Raw genomic sequence first — 25,392 nt, forward strand, 5'->3', positions numbered from 1 at the left:
TATGCTACTTTCGTTAAACTAAGCTAACCTGTGCCTCTTTTGACCCTGTTTGTAATTTGGTTTAACACAGAGTTCTTTATAAACCCTGTATGTATCATTTAAAGTTTAACATGGGGCATTTCTGCAAGACAGGTAGGTAATAAAGTTAGTGCAGGACCCACCCTGAGGCCTTGTGCTTCAGTGCTGTATACTGGCAAATCGCTTTGCAATAAATCCAATGACCACAAACCAGCTGACACACAGTAAGGGCCCAGGGGCAGTTACCCATTTTTATCCGGTTGGTAATTCAGCCCTGCGTAAAACAACAGCCTGCAGGTCTAATGAGCTTTCCTCACAGCCTAAACTTAAAGTACCTTCCAGGTGGTTTAAAATCACTGCAGGTAACACACCCTCACTTCTTTTGGTCTTATTAAGCAAAGCCATGGGATTACTGTCAACAACATCACACCCAGTCTGACTTGTTTTTCAAAGCAACATCCTTGCTCCAGCCCAGCATGCTCCAAACAAAAGCTAGACAGGTACAAACAAGTTTATTTTCCCCTCCTATCCGCTTAGAAGATAAAACTGAAAGACCACAAGAGGGATGGTGTGTTTTGATAAGATACCTGTTCAACACCGCATTTTAGTCTGATAATCTCTTGTTGCAAACCTTTGGCTCATTACTCATGTTAAAGGTATAATAATCAGTGTATTAGATTACTGCGTGGATTTTCTTATTTGCTCTCTCTCCTCAAACACCAGTAGTCTTTCACTTCTGCCTGGTGTGATGACAGAAAGGCTTTCATTATTGCTCACCCTGTTATCACATAAATAATTATCTCTGAAAATAAAACCAGGGATAGGTTCTGAGTCTAATCGCCTTCGCTACTGGTATCCATTTCTGAAACTGAAGTCATTCCTTACTGGGAGCAGTCGTTACTGTAACTGATCGAAATTGATGGCTATCATTAGTCAGAGCCACGCCAAGTTAAGGAGTCAGTCTCATTAATCAGTCATATTTATGGAGAAACTAGAGCATCAGGAGCAAGCTCCCTGCTCCCCTCTCTGACTCATGCTGTGTGTAGATGCAGTCATATCACTGCAGGCGTGTTCATTCAGATGGCTGAAACAGACACTATGGCCCAGATTCTGAGACGCTAAGTCTGCTCTGCGAGTGTATCCAACATACAATGAAGCACACTTGAGACAGTTAAATTTTCAAAGTTTTTTTGTTCAGTTTGGTTTCAAAATAAAGATCACACAATTGTTTAGAGACAATCTACAACAGGAGTTACAAAAAATAGTTGCCCAGGCAATAAGCATACACAGGTTCTGTTAACTATACACATATGGTTACAGGTGTGCTCGTAGTAAATATACACAAGGCTGCTCCAAATGTACACCGCACTGTGGCGGGCTGCCTCTCTCACCCAAAAGGACATGGACAGTATGATACAGCACTTACAGCACTAGAGAAATGTCAAAAAACACAAGTATATCCTCTGTACAATCCATGGGTTTACCCCTGAAAACAGTCATGGATACTCAAGGGGTTTGGGGGGGTTTAAATGAGTAAAAGTTACTTCTCCCACCCAGCCAGCATACCCATACACATGACACATTTCATGGGGTAATGCATTCTTAAAAAAAAGATTCTTTAAAAAAAAAAAAAAAAAAAAGGTCCAAAAAAAAGAAAAAAAAAAACCTTCAACATAAACCAGAAGACACCACTAAGTCTAACAGAACGTGTCCAATTGGGAGTCAGTGGGAGATCAACGTCTTAAGTTAAGCAGTGACAAGATAAAGATAAAACCAAGCGTGGCGAATCTTTGTACAAGTACTACGCTGTATAGAAAGGGCTTTTCAAAACAAAAATTTGATATTACAATTTACAATATACAACAACTCATATGTCACAACCAAGGAGGTGAGAATATACACTGAAATGCACAGGTTTTTTTCTAAGATTTTTTTTCAGAGTGAGCTTTTTTTTTTTTTCTTCTCATACCAAAAAGGGTGGTAAAGCACTTTTACATTACAAGGGTTTACAAATGTACAATTATACAGTCAGAAGTATGTGGTCACTACTAGGATACATTATAGATACAGATTCAACATCAAAAACCAGAAAAACTACAAAGTTTTATATATATATTTATATATATATGCAAAGGTCTACACCAAGTATACACGTTATATTTATAGAAGCAAGACCAGAAAACGAATCTCCCATGCTAAATGATCTGTCTGCTGGTTAGCTGATGGCATGTGTGTGTATTCGTCTATGATTCTGTGACGTCAGACAAATTAAATACTCGTTCCATCTCATAGTGGTAAATAGCTAGGATGGGAGGAGGAGGGGACACTAGGATTGTGTATGCAGCAGTAGCAAAAAGTGAAATGATTTTTCAGTTTATCAGAAACGATGAACAGAGGAAAATGAAAGAGAAAAAAAAAAATGAAGGGAGTGGAGCGATGAACAGAACAGGTCTCACCTCTCTCTCCACTCCCTGCCCTCCCACCCTCCCTCCCTCAGTGGGCTCGGGTGGGGGAGGAGCGACAAAATCTGACAAAAACTAAGGCTGCCTGTAGCAACAGGCTCCTCCCGAAGGGTTGTCATGGAAACAGGGGTACGAGGGGTACTCAATGTCCTCGGTGAGTAGGATTTGGAGGGGAAATTGGGCATGATGCCTGAAGGACAAGGACAGGAGGGTGGGGCTGGCAGACATGACTCCTTTAGGAGGGTGAGTTGGGGGGGGGGGGGGGGTTTACATGATGCCGTTAGGTGGGCCGCAGAGCGGACCCAGGTCAACACCGTTCTTCATGTAGTACTTCTCCAGCTTGGCCAGGATGTGTTTTCCATAGGTATACTTCCTCAGCGTGGAGATGTGGGGCCGGATCTGTACAGAGACAGGAACACAGATATTTGACGTGTTTGACTTTTCAAACGCACCATTTTTCATTTGTTTTCCCTTCAACAAAAATAAAGGTTTTTTTTTGTCAACATCAAACAGAAACACCCAATGATTACATCAGCCTAAGTCAGTTTCTGTGTCGTTGCCTTGGAAACCGGTGACCTGAGTACGAGCCTATTGATGTGACAGAGGGGTTGGGTTGACGGACACATACTGTTTTTTTTTTGTTTTGTTTTTTTTTTTCTTCCATTTCACGTACATCTTCATGGTTTTTTTGAGCATTCAGTGCTGAAACGATTTTTTACATGACTTCACTTTCAAAAGTTTTCAAATCTTTTGAATCCTCACTTAACATTAACTCCATAATACATTTGATTGTGTTCTCATTCCTTCTATCTCATGGTTACTGGGACATTTACTGCAAGATTGGCGAGTCCGCCTGAAAACTCCTCTTGCGATACTTCACATTAAAAAGGCTGACCACAACTGATCATGCCAATACATGTGATGACATGTGACCGCTGTCTCTCCACCTACCTTGTGCATTACGATCTTGCGCTGGGTGGGCTCAGCCACGTCGATCATTTTCTGCACCACATAGTTGGCGTACTGGTCCTTCATCATGGTGTATAAGGCACTGTGGGGGCCCTCAGTCAGGCTGCACACTTCGTCTATCAGTACCGCCCGTTCTGCCCGCGACGCATGGGTCACACACTTCTCCACCACATTACTGGACAAAGAAAGAAGGGGTGGGCATTTACGTAAGTTTAAATGATAAGAAGGGGAAATGAAAACCCAGTTCCAAGTCTGGCTGTAAATGTGGAGAAACAAAGGAAAATCTTTTTCGAAGAAGGAGGGAAGAAAAAACGGAAACCTAGTGTTTGTGTTGGGTTTTACCTGGCAAACTTGTGCTGGCTGAGCCCCAGTACATTGCCTCTGATCTCCGCCACTATCTTGCTCTTATCCTCAGCTCGGCCGTGCTCCAAAACGTGCTGGATCACATAATTGCCATACTGGTCCTAAATAAAACAAACCACACAGACACATTTAACTAAAACGTGATGAGGACAGCTGGTGCTTCTGACGTCACATCAAACACAGCCAACTTCAAAAATCTGGAGGCTCTGAGAAGAGCTTTATATAAGCCAACTTGAGGTGTAATTATTCTGAAAAACATAACTGGTGGGAGTGAAAAGACAGCAGTGAGTGCTAGTTTGTGTGTGTGTGTGTGTTACCTGCACTAGCTGCTCTGTGTGTTGATGGAGCTCCTCTAGAATAGGCAGCGTCTGTTCAGGAAGGCAGTGTTCGAGAATGCGCTGGATGACTCGGCAGCCATAAGGGTGAGTGGAGAGGGCAAAAACCTGAGAGACATATATAATTATACATTGTTAGTCATTACACACACACACACACACACACACACACACACACCAAGTGGTCCTGAAGCTCAGTAACTTAACCTTTTAAAATACATCATCCCACCCGTACGAGGCTTTGGCCTTGGTGGAACTACCTTATGTGTGTTCTGGTCTGTGCTGCACTCAGTCTTGTCACAGCTTTGACACATTATATATTGTTCGAAAGTTACAAGTCTCAGTAGTCAATCTGTGCATTTTAGTGCATTCGGTGTTTTCCACAGAAAAAGAAGGTACCATTACTATAGGTAAGGCAAAACAAACCTTACATTTCTACCATATTTGTGCCTCTTTAACTTCAGGTCTGTCTTTTATAGGAGACCAGGATTATGACTGTAATCAAATATATTGATGAACAGTAACCTTTTCATTTTGGCTACATTATTTTTGTGCATATAAATGTGGGTGTGTTAAGAGGTTTAACATAACACTAATGTAGCTTTGGTCAAACTTTCCACCATCATGGAGCAGAGAGTCCCTTGGGTTATAGGACCAAATGATCATAGGCATACTTCCGCACACCCAGCCCTTCCCTGCAGGGAAGGTGAAAGCAAATTCCTGACATGCTTACAGCTACACAAACAAATCTGACCCATCAAGTTGAAAACATGCAGCTACACAACCTGCAAATGTGTGAGAAGCAAAACACATCAGTGAGATTTAACATCCTGAGTGGAATCTCGAAAGTGAAATGTTTCATTTGTATTTAACAAAAGGAGCATGCATGAAATCCTCCTTTTAACACTTTATGCTAATGTAACATTTAGCTGGTGGATACGAGATGGCTGTTGCCACTGGGCTGAGGTTTCTGTTGCCAAGGCAACATACCCCATCCCTGGAAAGGATTGAGTATGCATGTCTCTGTACTTTGGCGGTGACAATATGCTTGCTGCCTCAAGGCAGTGACAGTGTGTGTGCACACTGGAGAGTGTGTGTATGTGGATGTCAGCCAGGCAGGCAGGCTTCAGTGATTGAACGTGGAAAAAATGTGTGCGCGCGCACGCACAGAGGGGACCCACCTGTCCCTTAAAGGCGTCTATGATGAAGTGCAGCGCGTGAGGCTGGACACACTCGATACACTTCTGCACCACGTGGTTACCATTCTGGTCCTTCACGCACTTCAACACATGGCCATCCAGCTCCCGCACCATCTCACTCTGCAGGGAGGAGGAGAAGGAGAAGGTGGAGGAGAGCAGAGCATGAGGGAGGCAGAATGTAGAGAGGGACATGTAATTGTTTGTGAGGAATCAAATATTGCCTGAAAGCATTTTCCAAACTCTCCTTCATTTCTCACAGTAGCTCACAGCCCAACAAGTAACACTCAGCTTTAACAGTTGGCCTAAAGAAATTTATTGAGGTCCATTAAGGAGAGATGGATACCTTCATGCCTTCTCTAACACACTCACGCACACACACACACACACACACACACACAAACACCTTTTCCAAAAACCACAGAATTTAAGCTAAATTATTTGCTGCTGATATACAGCTACACTTATCTTAACACCTGCAGTCCAACATGAATATAAACTTTGGTATCATTAGCCTCATTCACTGCTGATGATAGAGCGCCTGCGAGGAACCTGCTGCTACACGAGGCAGCTCCAACATAAAACCCATAGTGTAGATGAATAATGCCATTTCAGTGTGAGAAGTGCACCTCTTTATCAATGCAGCACTCTGCTATACAAGTACAAATACGCAATGCATTCTCATTCACGAGAGAATTATGGTAACATAGATAGTAGTTAAGCTTTGAAATTGGGACACTGGGATACTTTGCAACTTTATTACTGAGTGGAACAACCAAATCAAAGCAGGGTTATGGCAGATTGTGTTTTATTAAGGTCATTTCAGGGCAAAGGTCCAGTCTGTTCCCCTTGTCTACACACTCATACATTCCAATGAGAACCAGTGTACTTACAATAACCTGCTGATCCGAGGGGATGAACTCCAGAGCTTTCTGAATGACCCTGCAGCCGTACATCTGCAGGGCCAGAGACAGCACATGACCTCGGATCCTCTCTGCCAGAGCCAGCTTCTGGTCCAGGCTGCCAAACTAAAACACACACACACACACACACACACACACACACATACACACACACACACACACACACACACACACAAGATAATTCTGTAAATCCTCTAATCCATTTGATAATACATGATACAATACCATGTATGTGACACATTCACAAAGGCCCCAGTAAGAATCAAGTGTAGTATGAGAGAATAACTACAAATTCAGATTTTTCTATGAATTCAATCTTAGTGACCCAATTAACACATAGCAACAATTTTGGTGATAATGACCTGCTCCTCATACACACCTCAAAGAACTTCTGGATGACATAATTTCCAAAGACGTCCACCATAAGCTGGTAGGCAGCCTGCAGTATCTCACTGAAGACAAGTTGGCGTTCTGCTGAACTGGCTCGTTCCAGTTTCAGCTGGATGAACCTTTAAGACACAGAGAGGATAAGCATTGCATTAACCACAGATATCTTTTATATTAAGTTCCACAGATACCTTTTGCACTTGTTTTGTTATTCTTCATTTTCATTAGCTTTTGCAATGTATACAAGCCTCAGGAGACAGTGTGCAGCCTGCGCTCCTTAAACCCACTAAGTATATAAAGGGGATTTACAAAGTTTGGATGAAGTCGAAGACAAAGACAAATAAACACATCAGAGAGTGAGAGAGCAATAAAGTGAGACAGATGAACAGAGACAGAGAGAGAGAGAGAGAGCTGCTCCTATATCTTTAACCTGAGGGAACAGTCAGACAAAATGAAATTCAGGGTGGAGAAAACACAAAGAGGGAGCTGAAGGAACCAAGCAGCCTGTGAGGTGAGGTGATGGATGCCAGGCAAAAAAGCAGAGATAAAACGGAAAGCGATGCTGAAGAGACTGCAGAAAGAAAATGTTGGGAATGTGCAGACTGGACGTCATGGTGTATTAATAGATCATTTCAGTGGAAAAGTCTGCATTTGAGGCACTGCTGGTTCAACCCAGACAGACCCAGAAACGAGGACCCCAGAGTGGCCTCCAGGGCCCCTGCCCCCAAATTAGAACATATCTTTTACCATCTGGTAAGAGATCAACGTTTGTTCTGCTATCAATAAAAAATACTTGAGGATATACGGGTTCGAGCAGCAACAAAACATAGACCAAACTGTTTGTAAAAGGAGTCAGTGTCTGAAATATTCATCTCACATTCACTGTGTTTACACCCTCATGCCTGTTCACGGTCTACACCAGCATAAACTGAGCATGAACCTGAAGTATGACAGTATACAGATGTCTGTGGAGGAGGCAGTACACACACAGGAATGTCCTGAGGGCTGTTGCCTTTAAGCATTAGCAAGTTTGGCCTGTTCCCATTGTGTAGTGAACATAAAAGTAACTTTGATCCAGCGCTCAACTATGACCTTAACCACAGCTGTTACCCAGCGCTGCCTTAGAGGTCAGACTGTCACTGGGTCGAACAATATACTTCCAGGGTTGCTCATCAAGCTTTGTAAGCACTTAATTTGCATACAGAGAGAAATTGTTTGTATGTGGGATTGACTTGGTGACGATTCATCAGTGCATTTTGATTCACTGTTTTCAACTTTGTCTTGTGCATTTCAAGCTGGAGTGATATTTGTGTGTGTGTGCACCTGCTGCCGTGCTGGTCCTGGCTGAACTCCATGATGTGGCCGGCGATGTCTCGGAGCTGCAGGTTAGGGTAGCGGTTGTTCCTGAAGTCCTCCAGCAGGCGGCTCCGACCAGACGGCATCACATCGGACATGCCATAGCGTAGCCGTGACGACGGGAACAGCTGGCTGCTGGGTGAAAAGAGGGAGGAGCCTGAGCTGGCAGCGCTGCGGTACTTGGCCTCCGCTCCTGGGGCAGCAGAGATGAAACGGCCACTGCCATTGGTCAGGCCTCCTGTGGGGGTCAGAGAAAACCGGGAGACGAGTCTTACAAAGTCAAACAGACTCAAGAAAAACTACAAAATGATAGTAAATAGTGCTGAAATACAATGTCTGAGCCAAGAACGATGACCATAAAACCAATTCATGCATCTCTTTTTTAAAAGAACAATATGGAATAAATTTTGCTCCCATATATGCATGTATCCAGAGTGGTGGGGAGGTGAATGTAATATAGTGGCAAAAACAAGTCCTACTTGTAGACTGTAATTTTAAATAAGCTTTTTTGGGGTCCATTGTACATACAATATGTTAAAAGCACAAACTTAAATTTCTGTCTTACTGCATTGAAAACAAAATAGTGGTGTAATGGTGACTTGAATGTGGAGCTTTTTTTTTTTTTTAAAACGATGACACTGCAGTACTAAAATCTTCAGACAGTATCATAAAAATTACATTTTATCTCTGCAGCACAGAGACACGGCACTGGATGGCAGCACTGCCTAAAACATGAAGCTGAGTTTCATTGAGAAAAGATACTTTTCTTTTGGCCATAAATGTATTCCCATCAAATAAGTGACACCACAAACTGTTGTCTCAAAAACCAAATAAAATTTCACCTTTGTTGTGACTAACAAAACTGATGAGCTTCTCAGTAGTTCTTGTTGCAGGTTTTCTAGTTTGGTTTCTTTGTTAATGACATTAAATGCCTTACACACACATATATAAAACTTAAGTATTCTCATGTAACATCTGTAGCAGGTGGTAGATAAATACTTGTCTTCGGTTTTGCTGCTGGAGCCTGATTTACAACTAGACAGAATATATAGATTTTGCAGTTTGTGTCTGAACACATCACAGCTCGCTTTCGTCCCTTCAAAAAAGGTGCCATTTACTGCAGTGTGTTTATGTATAGTATGACACCTCCAAATTGAAACTGAAAATTGCCAAATCTAGGTAATCTCTCACAGACACTATAATGCCTCAACTTGGCTCCATCAGTGTGTTTGATTGTTGTTTCTTCTTCTTCACTCTGGAGTTGAATGTTTGCATTACACTTCAGTCTGCCAACTGTCAATCAAGGTGAACACCCAGGAACCAACAAAAGTCTCTGCAGGTAATTAACCCTTCAAAATGCGCTGCAGTACAAACCTGCTTCACATTTTAGTCTTAAGGTTTGGAAAATCTTGTTAATCACAAGAGTAATTTATTGTGCGCTAGACTGGAAACATTTAGTATGTTGATTTTGAAAACTTAACTGCATAAATGTTAAGATAAAAAATAGATATGTGAACATTACACTTTTGGGAAATTAAGACTGAAGGGCACAAACAAGCATTTTCTAACAATGAAAAATTACATTTATGGATGTAAACTTGTAAAATACCTTCCAAATATAATATGTGACCTTATTTAGGTCAATGTCCTGAATAGAATCAAAAACACAATATGAATTAAGCCTCAATAAACTGAAGTAGTCAGGCTCATGGATATTTGTACTGTAGGTGTGTCCAACACATCACAGCTAAAAACCTATCTTGCTCATTTAAAATGCAGAACATTAACTGATATTATATATTTTGGCATTTAATCTTTTTTTTTAACTGTTGTCTGACTAAACTACACAGTTTCCACAGATTCAATCATCAAAAAAGCTTTTCAAGGGGTTATCAATCACTTAAATCAAAAAACAACACTTACCAAGATTGAGGTTGGACGAGGAGCTGTGATTGGACAGGGAAGGTGGGGGTGTGAGGGAATGGGAGGGGCCCTGGTTAGGCAGGGGCATGCCCACAGGGCCAGGGGAAGGACTGAAGCCCAAGGTGCCGTTATAGAAGCCTCCATGGCCGATGGGGGTGAGGCTGGAGGGCGTGCGTTTGTACAGCTCATTGTTGCCTGTCAGGGAGTCCCGTCTGGACCCACTGCCACCACTTGAGTTGGCCACTAGAGGGAGACAAAGACATAAATTAGATCATCTGTCCAATTTACAGGTATTGTGAAACAAGAAGAACTGTTCTTTTCTGTTAAACTATTAACAGCTAGGTTTTAGTGTAAGCCACTTATATATAATCTAAAACTATGAAACACCAGAAAACCTCAGCTCACCACTCTGACAGCAGATGTTTTCTTACCTGCAGTGCCAAAGCCTCCCAGCGTGGCCCCCAGAGTGGCACCGAGGGAGGAGGAGGCAGGCTGGCTGAAGCCCAAGGAGGCAGACCCGGGTCCAGGCTGGGCAGAGCCCTGTGAGAAAAGAGAGGAGCTCTGGGAGGAGGAGCTGAGGGAGGAGGATCCATAGAAGGAGCTCCCTCCCAGAGCGCCACCAGGGCCACCCTGCTGCTGAGGCTGCTGGGACGTCATGGCACGGAATGGACCATTGGCCCCACCGCCAAGACCACCATTGGCACCACCTGCAGATGCTGCTGCTGCTGCAACTGGAAGAGGAGAAACAGCAGGAGAGGAGAGGGTACAGTGAGAGGAGTGTTCTCCTTCTAGCTCAGTTTATTGTATCTTTCCAACACTGAGTAAATAATCATACAAATCTTTGAACATCACTAACAATTCTTCACTTAAATGCCAGTATTGATGTAAACCCTAACTTCCCTTGATACTGAACACACTGACTCATGGGAACTCCCTGTAAAAATAAAGACTACACCTGAAGATACAGTCTCATAATCTTTTAATTGCACGTTCTGGTTAGATGGAACATTCAGAAAGTGTTTTTAAAGACCACAATGTGTAATCCTTTGGTTTGTGTGCATGACACTCAATCTTTGTCCTGTTCTCTAGCGTGAAAAACCGACTCCTCACCGTGGCTTTACGTGCATTACTGTGTTACCTGCTTGTGCTGCAGAAGGAGATATGATGACAGAGGCAGGGGCCATGAGGCGGACAGGGCCACTCCTAGCTCCAGTGTTGACCACAAGGGCCCCTGTCTGATCATAGTAGGCTGCAGGGGCCAAGACTGGGTACCCTGAGAAAAGGATGGCAACAAAAGGGACATTCAGAAAGTATCTAAATCGAGTGTGGCGTGCAGTGTTTTCTCTAGACTATTGTGTAGATGTGTGGGTTGTGGGCTGTTTTTTGTTTAATTTCAGCATCAGTTTTCATAGGCAACCGTGCTGTAATAGCAAATGTAATTGGGTGTGTTGGGAGTTTTGCCAAAGTAATAAAACCAGTTTACAGTTGTCATACTCACCAGGAACTCCTGCCGCTAACCCCTGCCCAAAGGCCAGGGCTGAGTTGACTGCTGCTGCTGCAACCAGCTGGTCATTCTGCTGACCCTGCTGACCTTGGCTGGGGGTCAGAGGTCGCTGGCTGCCCCCAGCACGCATCACCTTTACAAAGACAGAGAAACGAGATATATCAGAGCTGCCATTACCAATGCTGTGAATTTATACAAAAGGGAAGCTCCAAAATCTTTCAGTCTGTTGCAAAGTAGAGATCGTGCTGTTCACTGTAGATTTAAGTTCAGCTTTATGTTTACAAGAACGTGCCTACACACTGAGATGCAGGGTGGCATGTAATAAATTGTCAGGATGAGAGGACATTCCTAACATTAGCATAAGTAAATAACAAACAGCGGTCTCCTGCTGACTGGCTCATTATCTACAGTGCACAAAGAGTTTTCTGTTAATAGATCCAAGTAGAGCAGCAGTAAGGCTGGATGCACATTTCAGTTGGCACATAAGGAGAGCTCTGACAGAAACATCTTGAGCCACTGGCATTCAGCATGCCACTTCTTTGGCGAGCGCCTGACTGACCTGCTGTTGGTTCTGCTGGCCCTGGCCTGCTGCCTGCTGATTGGCCGAGCTGTTGGCTGCAGCAGCTTGCTGCTGGAAAAGGTTGGCAGGGTAGACCCCCCAGGGGGTCACACCATAGTACTGGGGAGGCATCACTGCCGGACCTTGACGCAAACAAATATGCAAAATACTGGTGAGATAGGACTACTGTGTCTGTGTGTGTGCATGTTTTTAAATGGTTCCAACAGCCATTCAACATCTTTATAGAGCTCAGGGTCTGTTTCAAAATAAGAATGTCTTACCAAGCGTAGCTGCTGCTGCTAGGCCGGCTGCGTACGGGTCTGTCCCAGGTGGTGCAGCACTGATGATGTAAGGATTGGGCACAAATGCTGGGGCCAAACCTGACAACACATGGAGGGAAAAGGTGAACCACAGCAACAAGGTTTTACATAATACATGGAGTTAAGTCATAGAAACTTCTGGAACGAAGTTTCAACTAGGTTTGGGCACTATCCTATCACCCCCCTGTAAAAATGTTTCTTAAAGATTCTTTAGGCTTGTTCAGCAGTACTTGCCTTTGAGTAAATCTGAGAAATTTTAATTCCACATTAATTAGTTACCATGGGAGTGCAACAACATGTAGTGTTTTGTAACTACTGTGTCCTTTTGCTCCAAAATGAAAAACCAGTCAACACCCCTGGTGCCACTGCTGTTTAATCACTGATACTGACCAATGACTGTAAAAAGAATCCTGTAAATCTGACCAGTTTATGGTACTTATGTGAAAATATAAGTATTCATTTTGATTTGAAAATTCAGCTTCAGTTAAGTTTTTTTTAAACTTTCAAATAAATGTTTTAGATTATATGGGGTGCTGTGTAAAATCATGTTGCACTTTATGTACAACATTCTGCTGTAAAACAGTGCATAGTGGTGCATAGTGGTATGAGGTGATCTATTGCATTCCCATCATTACTGTACCACTGTTATCCTTTAATTTATGTCAGAGCACGCTGTCAGATAATGTGCCAAATGAAACATAACGTACATCTCAAATAACAAATGTTAAGTTTACATTGAGTTCTAATGCTCAAATGCCTGTGCGTGTGTATATTCACACACACTCTTACCAATGTGAGGCTGCTGTGCTGCTGCCAAGGCATACTGCTGCTGCTGGGCTGCTGTTAACTGCTGCACTGCTAGGGCGTTGTTTCTCTGAAACAGCTGCACACAGAACAACAGGTAAGTCGCATCTGAACGCACCGGAGCAGAGTCTCTCCGACCCTGTTCAGTCTTAACAAGCGTCTCGGGTGATCTGATCAAAAGTGGACTAAGAGGGGTTGGGCGAATCATTGTACTTTGCTCTACAATTAAATAAAGTTTTAGTCAATTGAAATAGTACAAAATGTTTGGTTCATGATGAAACTGTGTTCAGCGGTCCTTTACTGTGGCCCAGAATGCACTTGTGTTCACACTGCTAAAAGAATATGGCCACATGTGATTGGATCACCTGAGACAGATGTGAATACCAGATATGAACAGGGCATTTGAGAGCTCAACGAAGGCTTTACGCTACTTTCTCTTACCTGCTGCTGGTTAGTGTAATCAAACAGACCGACAGTGGGCGCTGAGTCCATGGGCATCTGGGAGTTGTAGTCAAACTGAAGTGGCTCCATCACTGACTCCATTTGGTCCATGGTGACACCACCCTGTTCTACACCAGAGAAGTCTTCAGGGGGCTTGGGGCCTCCACCACCTCCCAGGGGTGTCAGGCCCTCAGCCCCCACACCCCCGGGACCCCCAAGCAGGTCACCCTCGGGGCCAGGGGCCGGCATGTTGCCTGGGGGACGACTGCAAGGTTGAGAAAGGAGAAGTTGTTGAGTTTACATCTGGAGGCAAGATAAGCAGTTCTCCAACAAGCCATGCATGTGTGTCCGTGTGTCTGGAGCTAACAGGACCTCCAACTATCCTAGGGCCAATAAAAATAGGTTCAGGGAGGATGGAAATTAATTTTGGGGCAAGAAAAAAAAAACCCTGGTGACATTAAGATGAAAAAGAAACTGAGTGTATGTTTTGTATAGCACACAAAGTTCTCACTAAACCTTGTTGACAATACACACACACACTCACACAAATGACACCACAGGTACCGACTGTCAGCTATCGAGTCAGAAGCCAGTGTTTGCCTTTAAAGTGAGCAGACCTGCTCCTCCATCTTAGACACATGTGTGAAACAGAAACTGCTCTCAGTCCTCTAAGTTTCTCGCTGTATGTAAAGCAGGACCGGCAACTCTCGCTCTCACAGCTCTGTCGCTCTGAAACCTTCTCATGATTCCCAATAAGAGGTTTTTATGTTAGTATGTTTCGCAAAATAATGAATCTAGTTGTACCTAAATGCAGAAATCTACCAACATAATTTTGCATATTTTAGTTGACATTATACAGGGTTACAAATAGGGTCCCACGTTGCCAGAACAAATTTTCAAGTGTGTCATTTGTGTTATTTTTTTATTCATCTTAAAGGTCACTTTGAAAAATTCTAACTAATAACACAGAAAAACATAGACTTTAAATTCAGAATTGTCCACCTTCTGGTTCACAGTTCTGAGTGGGTGGTGAAAATAGTTAAGAGCCCTGCTCAGTCCTACCCGAACTCTTTGACATCCACGTCAAGGCCGTTCTGCACAGGCAGCCCATTGGGGTTGATGACATCGCTGATGACATCAGCTTCACTCTCTGTCAACTCTTTCAGTTTCTCTCCCTCAAACGTTGCCTTTGGCTTCTCCCTCTTCTCCTCCTCCACCTCTCCATCCCTCTGCCCCTGTGTGATGAGCGGGAGACAATAAATATTACCGCTACAGTGAAAAACAGATATGGAGAAGTGCTGACAACATGACAGTGATAGATGGTAAACACACAAAAGCTACAGAGAGAGGAGGACGGATTGATATGGACAACGTGAGAAACCACACTTGTCCCAATCTGACAACCACTGGCTGTCAAGGGAAAAACAGCGAGAGCAGAATGGAAGATGAGGTGTGAAATCAAGGTTATCGAGGGAGTTACGTGAAAAGTCAAGATCATTATGATAAGGAAAACTGCCATGCAGAAGAGAATGAAACTGATTACAGGAAACGTAAACGTGCAACACACGAGTGATGACAGACTGTGATGTTATTGATGGACAGAAAAAGAGAGAATACTTTGAGACCTACATAGGGTCCTTTTCGGAGGCAGGAATCCAGTTTGTCGGCTGGTGAGGAGGAGAGGACGTACTCCACCATGCTAACCCCCAACCCTCCACTCTCAGACCGTGGTGACATCACCGAGCCCACCCCGACTTCACCTCCGCCATGGAAACCCTGCCCTGGCCGACGGGACACCATGATTGGCTGAGACACCGAGTGATCTGAATGAGCGCAACAGGGACTGTTAAATAACACTCATGCACAGGGGAAAACAACATTTGCTCCACAAACTGGTCAAGCATGAAAGTGATAGCATATCACATTAGCACCATTAACAGGACAATGTCAAGGTTTTTTTGAACTTCACAAGTACTTATCACACAGACCAATAACTGCATATTGAGCCGTTAAAATTTCATCCCATTAAAGTCAGCATGTATTTACTGGGAAGATTTTACAGGGAGACGCCTCCACCACTTCAGGCTGCATTGCACACTTCAATGGTGGGGGTTTAATTGAATTGCCTCGATTGAGATTTCTTTCTTTTTTTCCCCATTGTGAGCTAAGATATACACTCTCAGCTCACTTTTGGGTGGCCACTTTATTTGAAACATCTGTACAATCTGATACAATCCATTCCAAGGGTTTTGCCATAAAGTCTACTTTTATAATGCCTATAACACTAAGTGTTTGTTGACACTAACACAAAGTTATTAATCACATTATATGGTTTAGGCTTGAGGTCATAGTTATTGATGGTGTTGTACTGGACTGTATAACAATGAGAGATGTTTCTAAGATTCTGCCCCTCTCATGTCTGTAAAAGGGAAGGACAAAAAATACAAACAACTTATAATGTAGTCCAGCGCAAGACCACCTATAACTACAACCTCAATTATAAAACGCATAATTGAAGTTACACACCAACAAAGTCAACAAAAACTGAACGTTATAAACTTTGTAAAGGTAGAATTTGCAGCCAGGCTGTCGTATTGAAATGCATCAGATTGTACAAGTGTGTCTAAAAAAGGGGGTCACTGAGTGTCTATTTTTGAGAGGATTTCCTCGTCTTCTACGAGAGCTTAGTGTATGTCAGACTCATTTCATGGGATGTTGTATGTGACATGAAGCTATACATCATCAACAATGAGGCCAAATGCAGATTACATGCCAACAGTTTTAGAAAAACATGATTTGTATTGTCCTGCAAGCAAAGTCCAAGAAATAGTTTGCCTAATGCACAATATCACTACCAGAAGCATTTTAATCTGCAAATGAGGTCTTCACCCTCAGTTTCTCCACAACAAAGGAAGGTGTTGGACTTCTTCAGAAATGAAGGGATATTTCTTTTGTCATCATGCCTACAGAAATAATTGCACTGTGCTGACATGATACAGCAGAAATCTCAAATAACATCATCATCATCATCTGGGAGAATATCAGGGTGATTTCACTTTGACATCAGCTTTTGAGCCTGAGAGGAATCTAAATATAAAATTTCAAACATTAGACAGTGAGTGTTCTGGCGTTGTCTTGATGTGCTTGTGAAAAATAAAAAACTGCTATGTTTCACAAAGTTCCTGCTTTCATAACACCCTGCTGTTTGCCACCGTAGCACAAATGGAGACCAGACTGGTGTGTACCTGAGGCACCCCATGCACTGTCCCTCCACTGGTCCAGGAAGATTCCTTTTGGTCCATCCTTCCCAGAGTCATCTGTCTCCCAGAACTTCTTACCAGTTAGCAGCTGCTGCAGAGACACAGGAGAAAATGGAAAATATATAAGGTAAAAATGGTTACACAGGGGGTGCCTCAGTCGCGCACCTGGTAGAGCACATAACACCAAGGCTCAGTCCTTACTGCAAGGGCCCTGGTTCAAATCTAGCCTGGGCCCTTTGCTGCATGTCATGTCCTCTCTCACCTAACCCTCCCATCTTTTATTACAAGCACATGGAAGGATGAGCAAAACAAAATTATATATGTAACTGGTGATCTGAGTGTCCTGAAATGTCCTCAAAACTTACAAACATTATACCGTCAGACTGTCATTTGCTTTTATTTTGGCAACTTTTTTTTTAGTATCAAGCAATCAGTGCTGCAATTCAATTTCTAGAAATGCACGTTTCTGTTGGAGTACCCTGACCCCTGACCGAACCCCAAACCAACAAGTACAGGGCATTCTAACTGAGTCATTAAAAAAAGCTAACTAACAAACGGTGGCAATTGAAGCCAGTGTCTAAGGGCAACAATAAAAGGGTAAATGCTCATTTTTTCTATTTTAAAACATCCTTAAACTTTTGACTAGGTACAGACTTCTGTTAGGACCTACTATAAAGAGCCTCCAGCACCTCATTTGTGTTTCTCTCCATATCTCTTTTCACTTTCTATTGCAGTCAGGATCTTTCTCGCTATAAAAAGACGTTGCTTCTGTAAACCACTGTGATCAGTATCTTCTGGCAACAGGAAACAACTCTTGGTTGCACAGGGACTTAAAATCTGAAAATCAATTGACACTGATCTGCTGCTTTAAAAATGTTTATTTCTAAATGAAAATAATAATGTCATGTAGTGTTACTCTTTAAATGAAAAATCTATTGCTGTCCACAACTGTACAATAAGAAACACTAGAACACTCACAAAAAACAAACAAAAGACTTACAAAATCTAACGTACATCACAAGCCAAAACTAACTGCAGGCACTGGTCCAACATTCACAGAGTTAGTGAGTGTAGATTGTATTTAATGAATGCCAAGAGCCAGTTCAGCCAGCTCTAATTAAAAAGCATCTCTGCTAAGTCTTTTCTCATTTATCCGAGCTTTCGTTCTGGAGAAACAGTGCAAATACGAGTCGACACCCCTTTTGGCTCAACAGCTTTTCACCTAGCAAATGATCCATTTCTTCTTCCTTAGAAGAAGAAATTTGACCCTGTCGGTAATCCATCATGTATCAGATCAGCCAGGTGCCCGAGTGAAAAAATACAGGACAGCCACTTTATGTCAAGTATTGACATACAGCATCATTTTAATCCAAATTTCAACACCCAAACTGTACTGACATGTCTTGAGCGACCTCTGTCCAAATACTACATTAGGAGAGGTATTTAAGCTACAGTCACATAAGTCACCTTATTCTAGAAAACTATCAGCTCTGATGTCTCACCTCTCCCATGGCGCGTCCCTCCAGAGCCAAAGCCTGAAAGTCATGGTTGAGTTCGTCCATGGACCGCACCTGCAGACAGAGAGCCCAGTGAGACACGAAAAGCAGGACACTTTGTGTTCTGTACTATTTACAAACATGAACTAACCTTTAATTACCTATGTTAATTACTATGAGTAGTATACTATAGTTATACTATAATTAGTGTGAACTTCATTAATGATTTTCTCCAAACATTAAAGCAACTGAAATTAGAACTAAAAGTTTTAAGATTGTTCAAACTGGCTTAATTAAAACCTGCACTTTATTCTTGAAGTTTAAATTGAAACTTGGAAGCGAAACTATGAAAATATTTGTTTCCCCTTGACCCCCACTTGACCCCCCCAGGTATTTTGCAGGCAAAGAATGTAGCCATTTCAATGTCTACGGCATGATTTTATTTTTATATAAGAATATGAGTAAACAATAGCAAATATGACATGATACAATAACAGTACCAGTGCTGCAATAGTGTCTATGTTTTGCAACACACACACACACACACCCACACACACACACACACACACACACCTGGCTGTCATGGATGTTGTCTCCAGTGGGCCAGCGATGTTTGCCAGGCTGTTCACCGTGCTGCCGCTGGAAGAAATAGTCTACCATGGCATCATCCTGGGAACGTCCAGCACCCGCCACACCCTTGGAGACACACACATGCACATTATCCTAAAATTACTGGCAACAGTAACAAGCAGAGTGTATCTGGGCAACAACTGGAGACATGCAGGTATAGTTGCCTCTAAGAAAGAATCAACCAAAAGTGCAAGAAAAAAAAAGCACAGGAAGGGAATATACATACACACAGACTTGAGCATGCTTACACTTAAAATACCAGTCAAACATACAAATAAACATCAATACGTTGCAACTGAATGTAAGGCAGAAATATTAGAAGTACCAACAACTAAACACAATGAAATGATTTAATGATTACAGCATGTGCAACTGTGCTGCTATAAAAAAGCCCATTCTTTTTAGTCTAGTAGCAGAATATGGGATGACTACAGTTCTTTTAGTTCTCTATTAATAGTGGAGTAATTCATCTGCTGGACAACAAAGTAAAGACATTAAAATCCAGGTGGAAATAATCTGAGGTTTTCTGCCAGGTCACAGTAAACAATTCACCCAAACGCCTTTTTCAACCTTATCGCAACACATTTAAAAGGAAAAAAGTCTAAATTTATTATTTTCAAAATTCATCATCATCAGCACAAGAGCACCGTAGGTTGAGGTATTTAGAACCACATCCTCTCAACTACGTCCAAATAGGAGGCAGCAGTTTCTTTTCATTGGCAAAGCTTATGCTGACTTCCTCTCTCACCCATTTTGAGGGTAAACACGAAATTCCCCACAAGATGCTGTCATCAAAGAGCCAGTCAACATGTACTGGAAACAACTGGGCTTGGTCATTTGCTGAACACACATAGCGTGCAGAGGGACAAGTCCAACAAGTCATTCAATCAGCCTAAATTGTTACTTATCAGATGGACCTATTTTTTCTTCCAAGATTAGTCATGAAAAATACTAACCTTAAAGTACTGCCAATGAACTGATGAGCCTATTGTGGTACCTCTCACATACAACTGCACTGCTGAGGTAGAGACATTACAGTATACAGGCCTATTAAAGTACAGTCACATTTTAGACTGCCAAACAACTACATTAACTTTTTTTTTTTTTTTTTTTAAACACATTATAGTGTAGCAGCATGTATTACACTAAACAGCAGGGCTAGCTTGCCTGGCTAACAGCTACTCTGAATAAGCTAAAAGCTATTCCACTTCACATCAGCAGCTCTACTACCTGAGATGATAAAGAGACAGAGATTTGAAGCTGATTATTAGGTAATTATTACTGTAACTTCCTGTAGCTGCAATAAACAATTTCCACACTAGTTAGTCATTTTTCAATTTGACCAATTCATAGTCAGTTAAGTGCAAAGAATAATTATTTTGAAAATACATATATTAGCCCAAGAGACTAGCCCTCGACTTCATACTACTCATTTAACCGTTTGAAAAAAGAAAATTAAAAACACATAAAATCAATCATCTTACAATTATATGAAACAGAAAAAGCAGCAACAAATTCTCATATCTGTGAAAAGTTCAAAATTAAAAAGTAACCATCAATTTTTGTCAGTTAACTGATTCATCCATTAATTAACTACTCATTCAGCTGAACCTCATTGTGTTTGCACTGACATTTTACTGTCATAATCAACTCAAGAAAATTAAATCTTCATTTCTCAAATTGGATGTAACATGAAAATATGCGTAACACTTTTATAATAAATCTAAAAAATGGACGATTAGAGTCAGCAGTCATTAGTTTTACTCAGTCAAGACTCACTTTGACCAAGCAAGGTCTCATATTCACAGCAATGTTGCTTTGTTCCAATCTGAATCAGCAGGTGCCGTGGGGGAAATGCTTTCTGGTCTGTCTTTGAATCACTTTCGCTAATAGCCACAGTTGTTTCTACTGCAAATATCAAAGTATGTTGGTTATATTTCCAGACACACAATTTTAACAAACTTTGTTGAACAATGTCAACAAAGTCTCCAGCTGACCTACTACTGGTGCAAACAGCACTATAACATCTATAGTGCTAAAGGACCAATAACACAGACTGGAAGATCACAGTGAGATGTTTGGTGATGACAGACGCATCTCTCCACGAATTAATGAAACACGTAATGGTGTAAATGTGGTGGGTATTACCTGCTGGCTGGGGGGTGTGGCCTGAGGGGTCTGCCCAGTTGGAGGGGCATGTCCTCCGCTGCTCAGCACCACGGGCATGCTGGGAGATGTAGTTCTATGGTGGGGGCTGAATGAATCCTGCCAGAGCACTGCTTTCCTCTTCAACACACACACACTGCTCATTCCACCACAGCCTGTCCAGAGAGAAATACATCTGTCACATGCAAACAACGGCATATTGGATCAATATGTTAAACAAAAGTTTGATAAACTGGATTCACCATAATTTACTCAATCTGAATGGAGACCTCATGCTCAGTTGCCAGTTTATTAGGTATACCGACCTAAAACTAATGCTCTGTTGTTAAGAACATAATCAAGTCAGAGTAATAAAGCAAGTCAGTTTAAGAAAGCTTCTGTAACTATATCCCTCAAAAACACATGCACAGATAACTTTTTAAGCGTCTGTACCAGTGTCCTGGTATTATAACAAGAAAAAAAGATGCATGTTCTACAACCTTACTTCATAAAAACTGTAGTGACAGCAAACAATATATGGAGTAAAACAAGTTGCTCGTCTAATCATTTGCCTGTCATTTTGCTATTATAAATGGTTTATGATCAAAGTTTAGAGCCAGTGTTGCTCTTCTATAAGTCAATACACATATCCATCCGACAGCATAAACACACATACACCTTGTGTGACCGGAGCTCATATCGTAGTCAGTTGATAACAGGACAGGGACTTCCCTCAGGCCAAACCAGAGGTGCTTAATTATTTTACCAAAGATTGTTGCTTGACTTGGTTTTCCACACTCAGTTGCCAGTTTCTTTGCTGCACCCAGTTAAAATGTCATCTCATGCAACTCCACTGAAATCAATCCAAACTTCACGGAGGTTAAAAGGTGTTTCTAAAACTTTGTCCATTCAATTTGTATCAGTGGGAGTATAATAGAAATAAATTTCAACTACACCACAAACTACAGCCTAAAAAATAACCATAAAAACTGAGTCAAGACCTCTCTAAAATAGCCTCAACAAAAAATAAACTTTAACAGTAATACAAGGCTGATGTATTCATTTTAGATGGGTCTACCAAATAAAACATACAACTGAGTGTAGACTGCACAGTGTAGTATAGTGAACAGTGTTCCCTCTGAGCAGCAGTATCCAAGACTGTCATAGCAGAGTGCAGATGCATTCATCCCAACTTATCACTACAGCAGATCACCGTTCTAACAACCCTCATTTGGTTAAATATGGTCTAATTTGTCAGATTAACTGGTGTAATGTCTAGTTTGACTGTAGATCTGCATATAGCACAGCACTAATTAAATAGAAATTAATGTAAACACCAAACTAACCCAATTAGATAAATCACTCTAATAACCCAAAGCACATGATAAAGTTTGTAGGTTACAGCCACACGAGGGACAGCACTTATATTAATCACACTGTAGGTCAAACATTCTTGGGGTAAATTGGCAGCCTGCAGAGCCAAACCTGCTGCTTTCAACTCCAATCAAACAGACCACAAAGATAAAAAAGTTCACTTCACAGGAATGTTGTAAAACATCTCCATATTATACATCCCTAAATAGCACTAAGAAATGTATCCTAATGATCTACATACAGTCTAGGGTCACTGCTTAGTTACACTTGTGTTGTTCAAGGTGTTCTACCCACAGGAATTTGGTTGTTATAAAACCATGTGCGGACATGGTTTTAGGTGGGACATGGTTGCAGATCACTGCTACTGGTCATAGAAGTTCACACCATTGTAGCTGATACAGTACACTCTCATCTGCCAGTTTAATATGTAATTTTCATCGGTGCTGTGATAAGTCTTACTTTCGTGAAGGTAAACTGTCGAAGAGAGGTGTTTATTCGACTTAATGGTTGCCGTAGTTTGTGGTGCTTTTGAGTTGCACTGTACTATACTGAGAGGTGTCTCTTAAACTGGATGCAAATATTAAAAACAGCTCTCAGTGTAACAATACAGTGTAACACCACCACAAACTACTGCCTCCAAAAGTTTAAATTAAGTTTCATTTACACCTCTAAAACATAATTAACCGTTATTAATTGTATTAGACAGAATTGTTTTTTGTTAAGTGTATCTGTATGAGTGTATTATGTAAATGGAACAAATTAAAGAGTAACATTATGCTCCTAAGTTTGCACTGGGGAGGCTCCTGACTTTATTTACAAAGAAATGGAGGCAAGCTGGTGGTTCTCCCTTTGAAAAGGTCACAGTGGCTCTGTCATATAACCAGGGTATATAATCAGCTGCTGTCATCATCTGTGCAGTGATAAACCCAGGAAATATGCAATGTGTAAGGCTCAGTCTGTGTGGTGGTCGTGGTCAGCAGTGGGCACAACAACCTCTGGGGGTTTTCAGCAGTTAGAGGGATATAATTTGTATTTTACAGCCTCTCCTTATCCAACAAGTTCTAATCTCTGTTAAAATTACCAGTTTCACATTAGTGTCCCTACAGGCCATGAGGAAATTACAAGCGGTTCTTTTTACACCGAGCCACATACAGTAATTACCTTTGCAAGAGACAGTCTGACACTATGGATCCTCAAACACATGCAGCTTTCTTTCAAGTCTGCTGAAACCACTGTGCAACACACCCCCTCCATGCAGACAAAAAACACGGGCTGACCAGTCCCAAAGCATAAAAACAAACCTTGCTTGCCAACTGATCATTCACACACACACACAGTCTTGTGTTTGTTTTCTTTTTCCACCCTTCATTCAGCAACAAGGGGATGTTAGCTCTTTATTCCTCTGCCACAGCTCGAAATCAGGTAGAGAAACACCCGGAAATCCACAACCGTGTGGCCATTCCCTAAAGCGAAGCGCACACGGCTTGTTGTGCTACAAGTTGAACTCAGCACCCGGAAACAGGCACTCTGCTCCATGATCTAACTGGGTTAATCATTATTCAATACCGGGGATCAATCCACCGCATACCGGGCACAGACAGGGGTGTGACAATACGAGCAGGCAACCTGCAGCTAGCAGGAGATAACGTTAGGTGTCTCAACACAGACCAAATATTTCCCCCCGAGCAGACATGACACCAACAAGAAGGGGAGCGTGTAGATGCTCCGGGAAACGGGTCGCGACAGTTACCGGGGGTTTCATTTTCACTGCATCTGCGTCCACTCACGCCGAGCCTCGGATCTGTTATGGAGGGTTCACTGCCCATGTCCACCAACAATAACACGGCCTGCCGACACAAGCTCAGCCCGGGAGAACCGGTGGCCAAACACGGGGTCCGCGCAATGTTTTAACGGCGGCGGCGGTGTCATTAAATCATAATCTTGTTGTTAGTGAACACCCGGGGGTCTCCGTCTGTCGGACGAGCCTGCAGCCCCACAGGTCTCCGTGACGCGGATGCTAACAAAGGCCCGTGAGCTGTCTGGAGCGGAAGACCGACACAACGGGAGGAAGGAGGCAGGCAGCAGAAACGGAGGCAGTCGCCTCAGCCTCACAAAATACTCCCGCATAAACCCTCTCGGAGCTTCCGCAGCAACAATACCGGCACCGATGCACAGATAAACAATGTCCCCTGCCACCGCGACCGCGAAACCGACGATACTCACCGGCGGAGAGGGTGGATGGTCGCGGATTTCGGCCCCAGTTTCTCTCTGACACCCCAGGCTTTCACTCCGACAACATGGCGGCTCGACGGAGGAGCAGGCAAGAGCGCTGCATGATGGGAAGGGATGAGAGGCAGCGTGCGGTTCATTGCGCCAACCGGGAGGGGAGGGAGGGTCATACCGGACCGGTCCCTTTGTTATCTGTGTGCACCGTGGTGTGGTGTCTTTATAGCATATTTAATTTTGACATCATTCACATATTTGTCAATGGAGGATTTTTTTTTTTTATTTCCCCCCCCACCAGCCATAAGGCGGATGTCACTAAAATAAACTACAAGAAATTAATAAATTGCAGTAAAATAAATATCAGAAAAATACACTGAAATTTTAACACACGATATCAATGGCACTTACAATAAAAAAAAAAATGTTAATGGTGTCATTCTCCTCGATTATATGGGGATATAGAAAGTGATTTCTGGGAGCGGACTGTACACAATGTACCGGGGTCTCTACGGTAACGGGGCGCTTGGCAGCCATGGCAACGTGCTGCGCCACACGGTCAGTGTGTGGACGGTGTGAAAAAGAGGAGCGACCGACACATGACAAAAACACCCCGGGGGCTGTTTGGAAATGTGCCAGCGGTGACCCCGAGCTCCAGCTGCAGACCGGAGAGTCATGAAGTCATGAACCGGTGTGTGGATGAC

At 42.5% G+C, this 25,392-nt stretch overlaps 1 protein-coding gene across 2 annotated transcripts; it reads right to left on the reverse strand.

Moving 5' to 3' along the window:
* Positions 1 to 1,964: 1,964 nt before the first annotated feature.
* pum1 (pumilio RNA-binding family member 1) lies at positions 1,965 to 24,824 on the reverse strand. Of its 2 annotated transcripts, none has more exons than XM_071500243.1 (23): positions 24,689 to 24,824; positions 21,095 to 21,267; positions 18,890 to 19,012; positions 18,323 to 18,391; positions 16,806 to 16,908; positions 15,190 to 15,383; positions 14,623 to 14,795; positions 13,561 to 13,825; positions 13,105 to 13,198; positions 12,277 to 12,375; positions 11,996 to 12,138; positions 11,431 to 11,569; positions 11,071 to 11,205; positions 10,364 to 10,663; positions 9,933 to 10,175; positions 7,977 to 8,247; positions 6,646 to 6,775; positions 6,237 to 6,371; positions 5,329 to 5,466; positions 4,130 to 4,255; positions 3,792 to 3,913; positions 3,432 to 3,624; positions 1,965 to 2,879 (listed from the first exon to the last, which is right to left on the reverse strand). In XM_071500243.1, the coding sequence occupies exons 2-23, from the start codon at positions 21,254 to 21,256 to the stop codon at positions 2,748 to 2,750; spliced, it is 3,489 nt and encodes a 1,162-aa protein (XP_071356344.1). In that variant the 5' UTR covers positions 21,257 to 21,267; positions 24,689 to 24,824; the 3' UTR covers positions 1,965 to 2,747. The 2 variants fall into 2 exon arrangements, with proteins under 2 accessions (XP_071356344.1, XP_071356343.1); XM_071500242.1 differs by having other exon boundaries at positions 16,806 to 16,911.
* Positions 24,825 to 25,392: the final 568 nt, after the last annotated feature.

Source organism: Trachinotus anak, unplaced genomic scaffold, assembly GCF_046630095.1.
Source record: "Trachinotus anak isolate AG129_WGS33_773 ecotype Australia unplaced genomic scaffold, CSIRO_AGI_Tana_v1 ptg000016l, whole genome shotgun sequence".
Lineage (NCBI taxonomy): Eukaryota > Metazoa > Chordata > Actinopteri > Carangiformes > Carangidae > Trachinotus > Trachinotus anak.

Coding starts and splice junctions, on each gene's coding strand:
- pum1 (XM_071500242.1), bottom strand. CDS start 21,256: ATGAGCAGTGTGTGTGTGTTGAAGAGGAAAGCAGTGCTCTGGCAGGAT. Junction 6,776..7,976: donor CAGGACCAGCACGGCAGCAG/GTGCACACACAC, acceptor TGTGTCTTAAAG/GTTCATCCAGCTGAAACTGG. Junction 5,467..6,236: donor CCTCGGATCAGCAGGTTATT/GTAAGTACACTG, acceptor TCCTCCCTGCAG/AGTGAGATGGTGCGGGAGCT.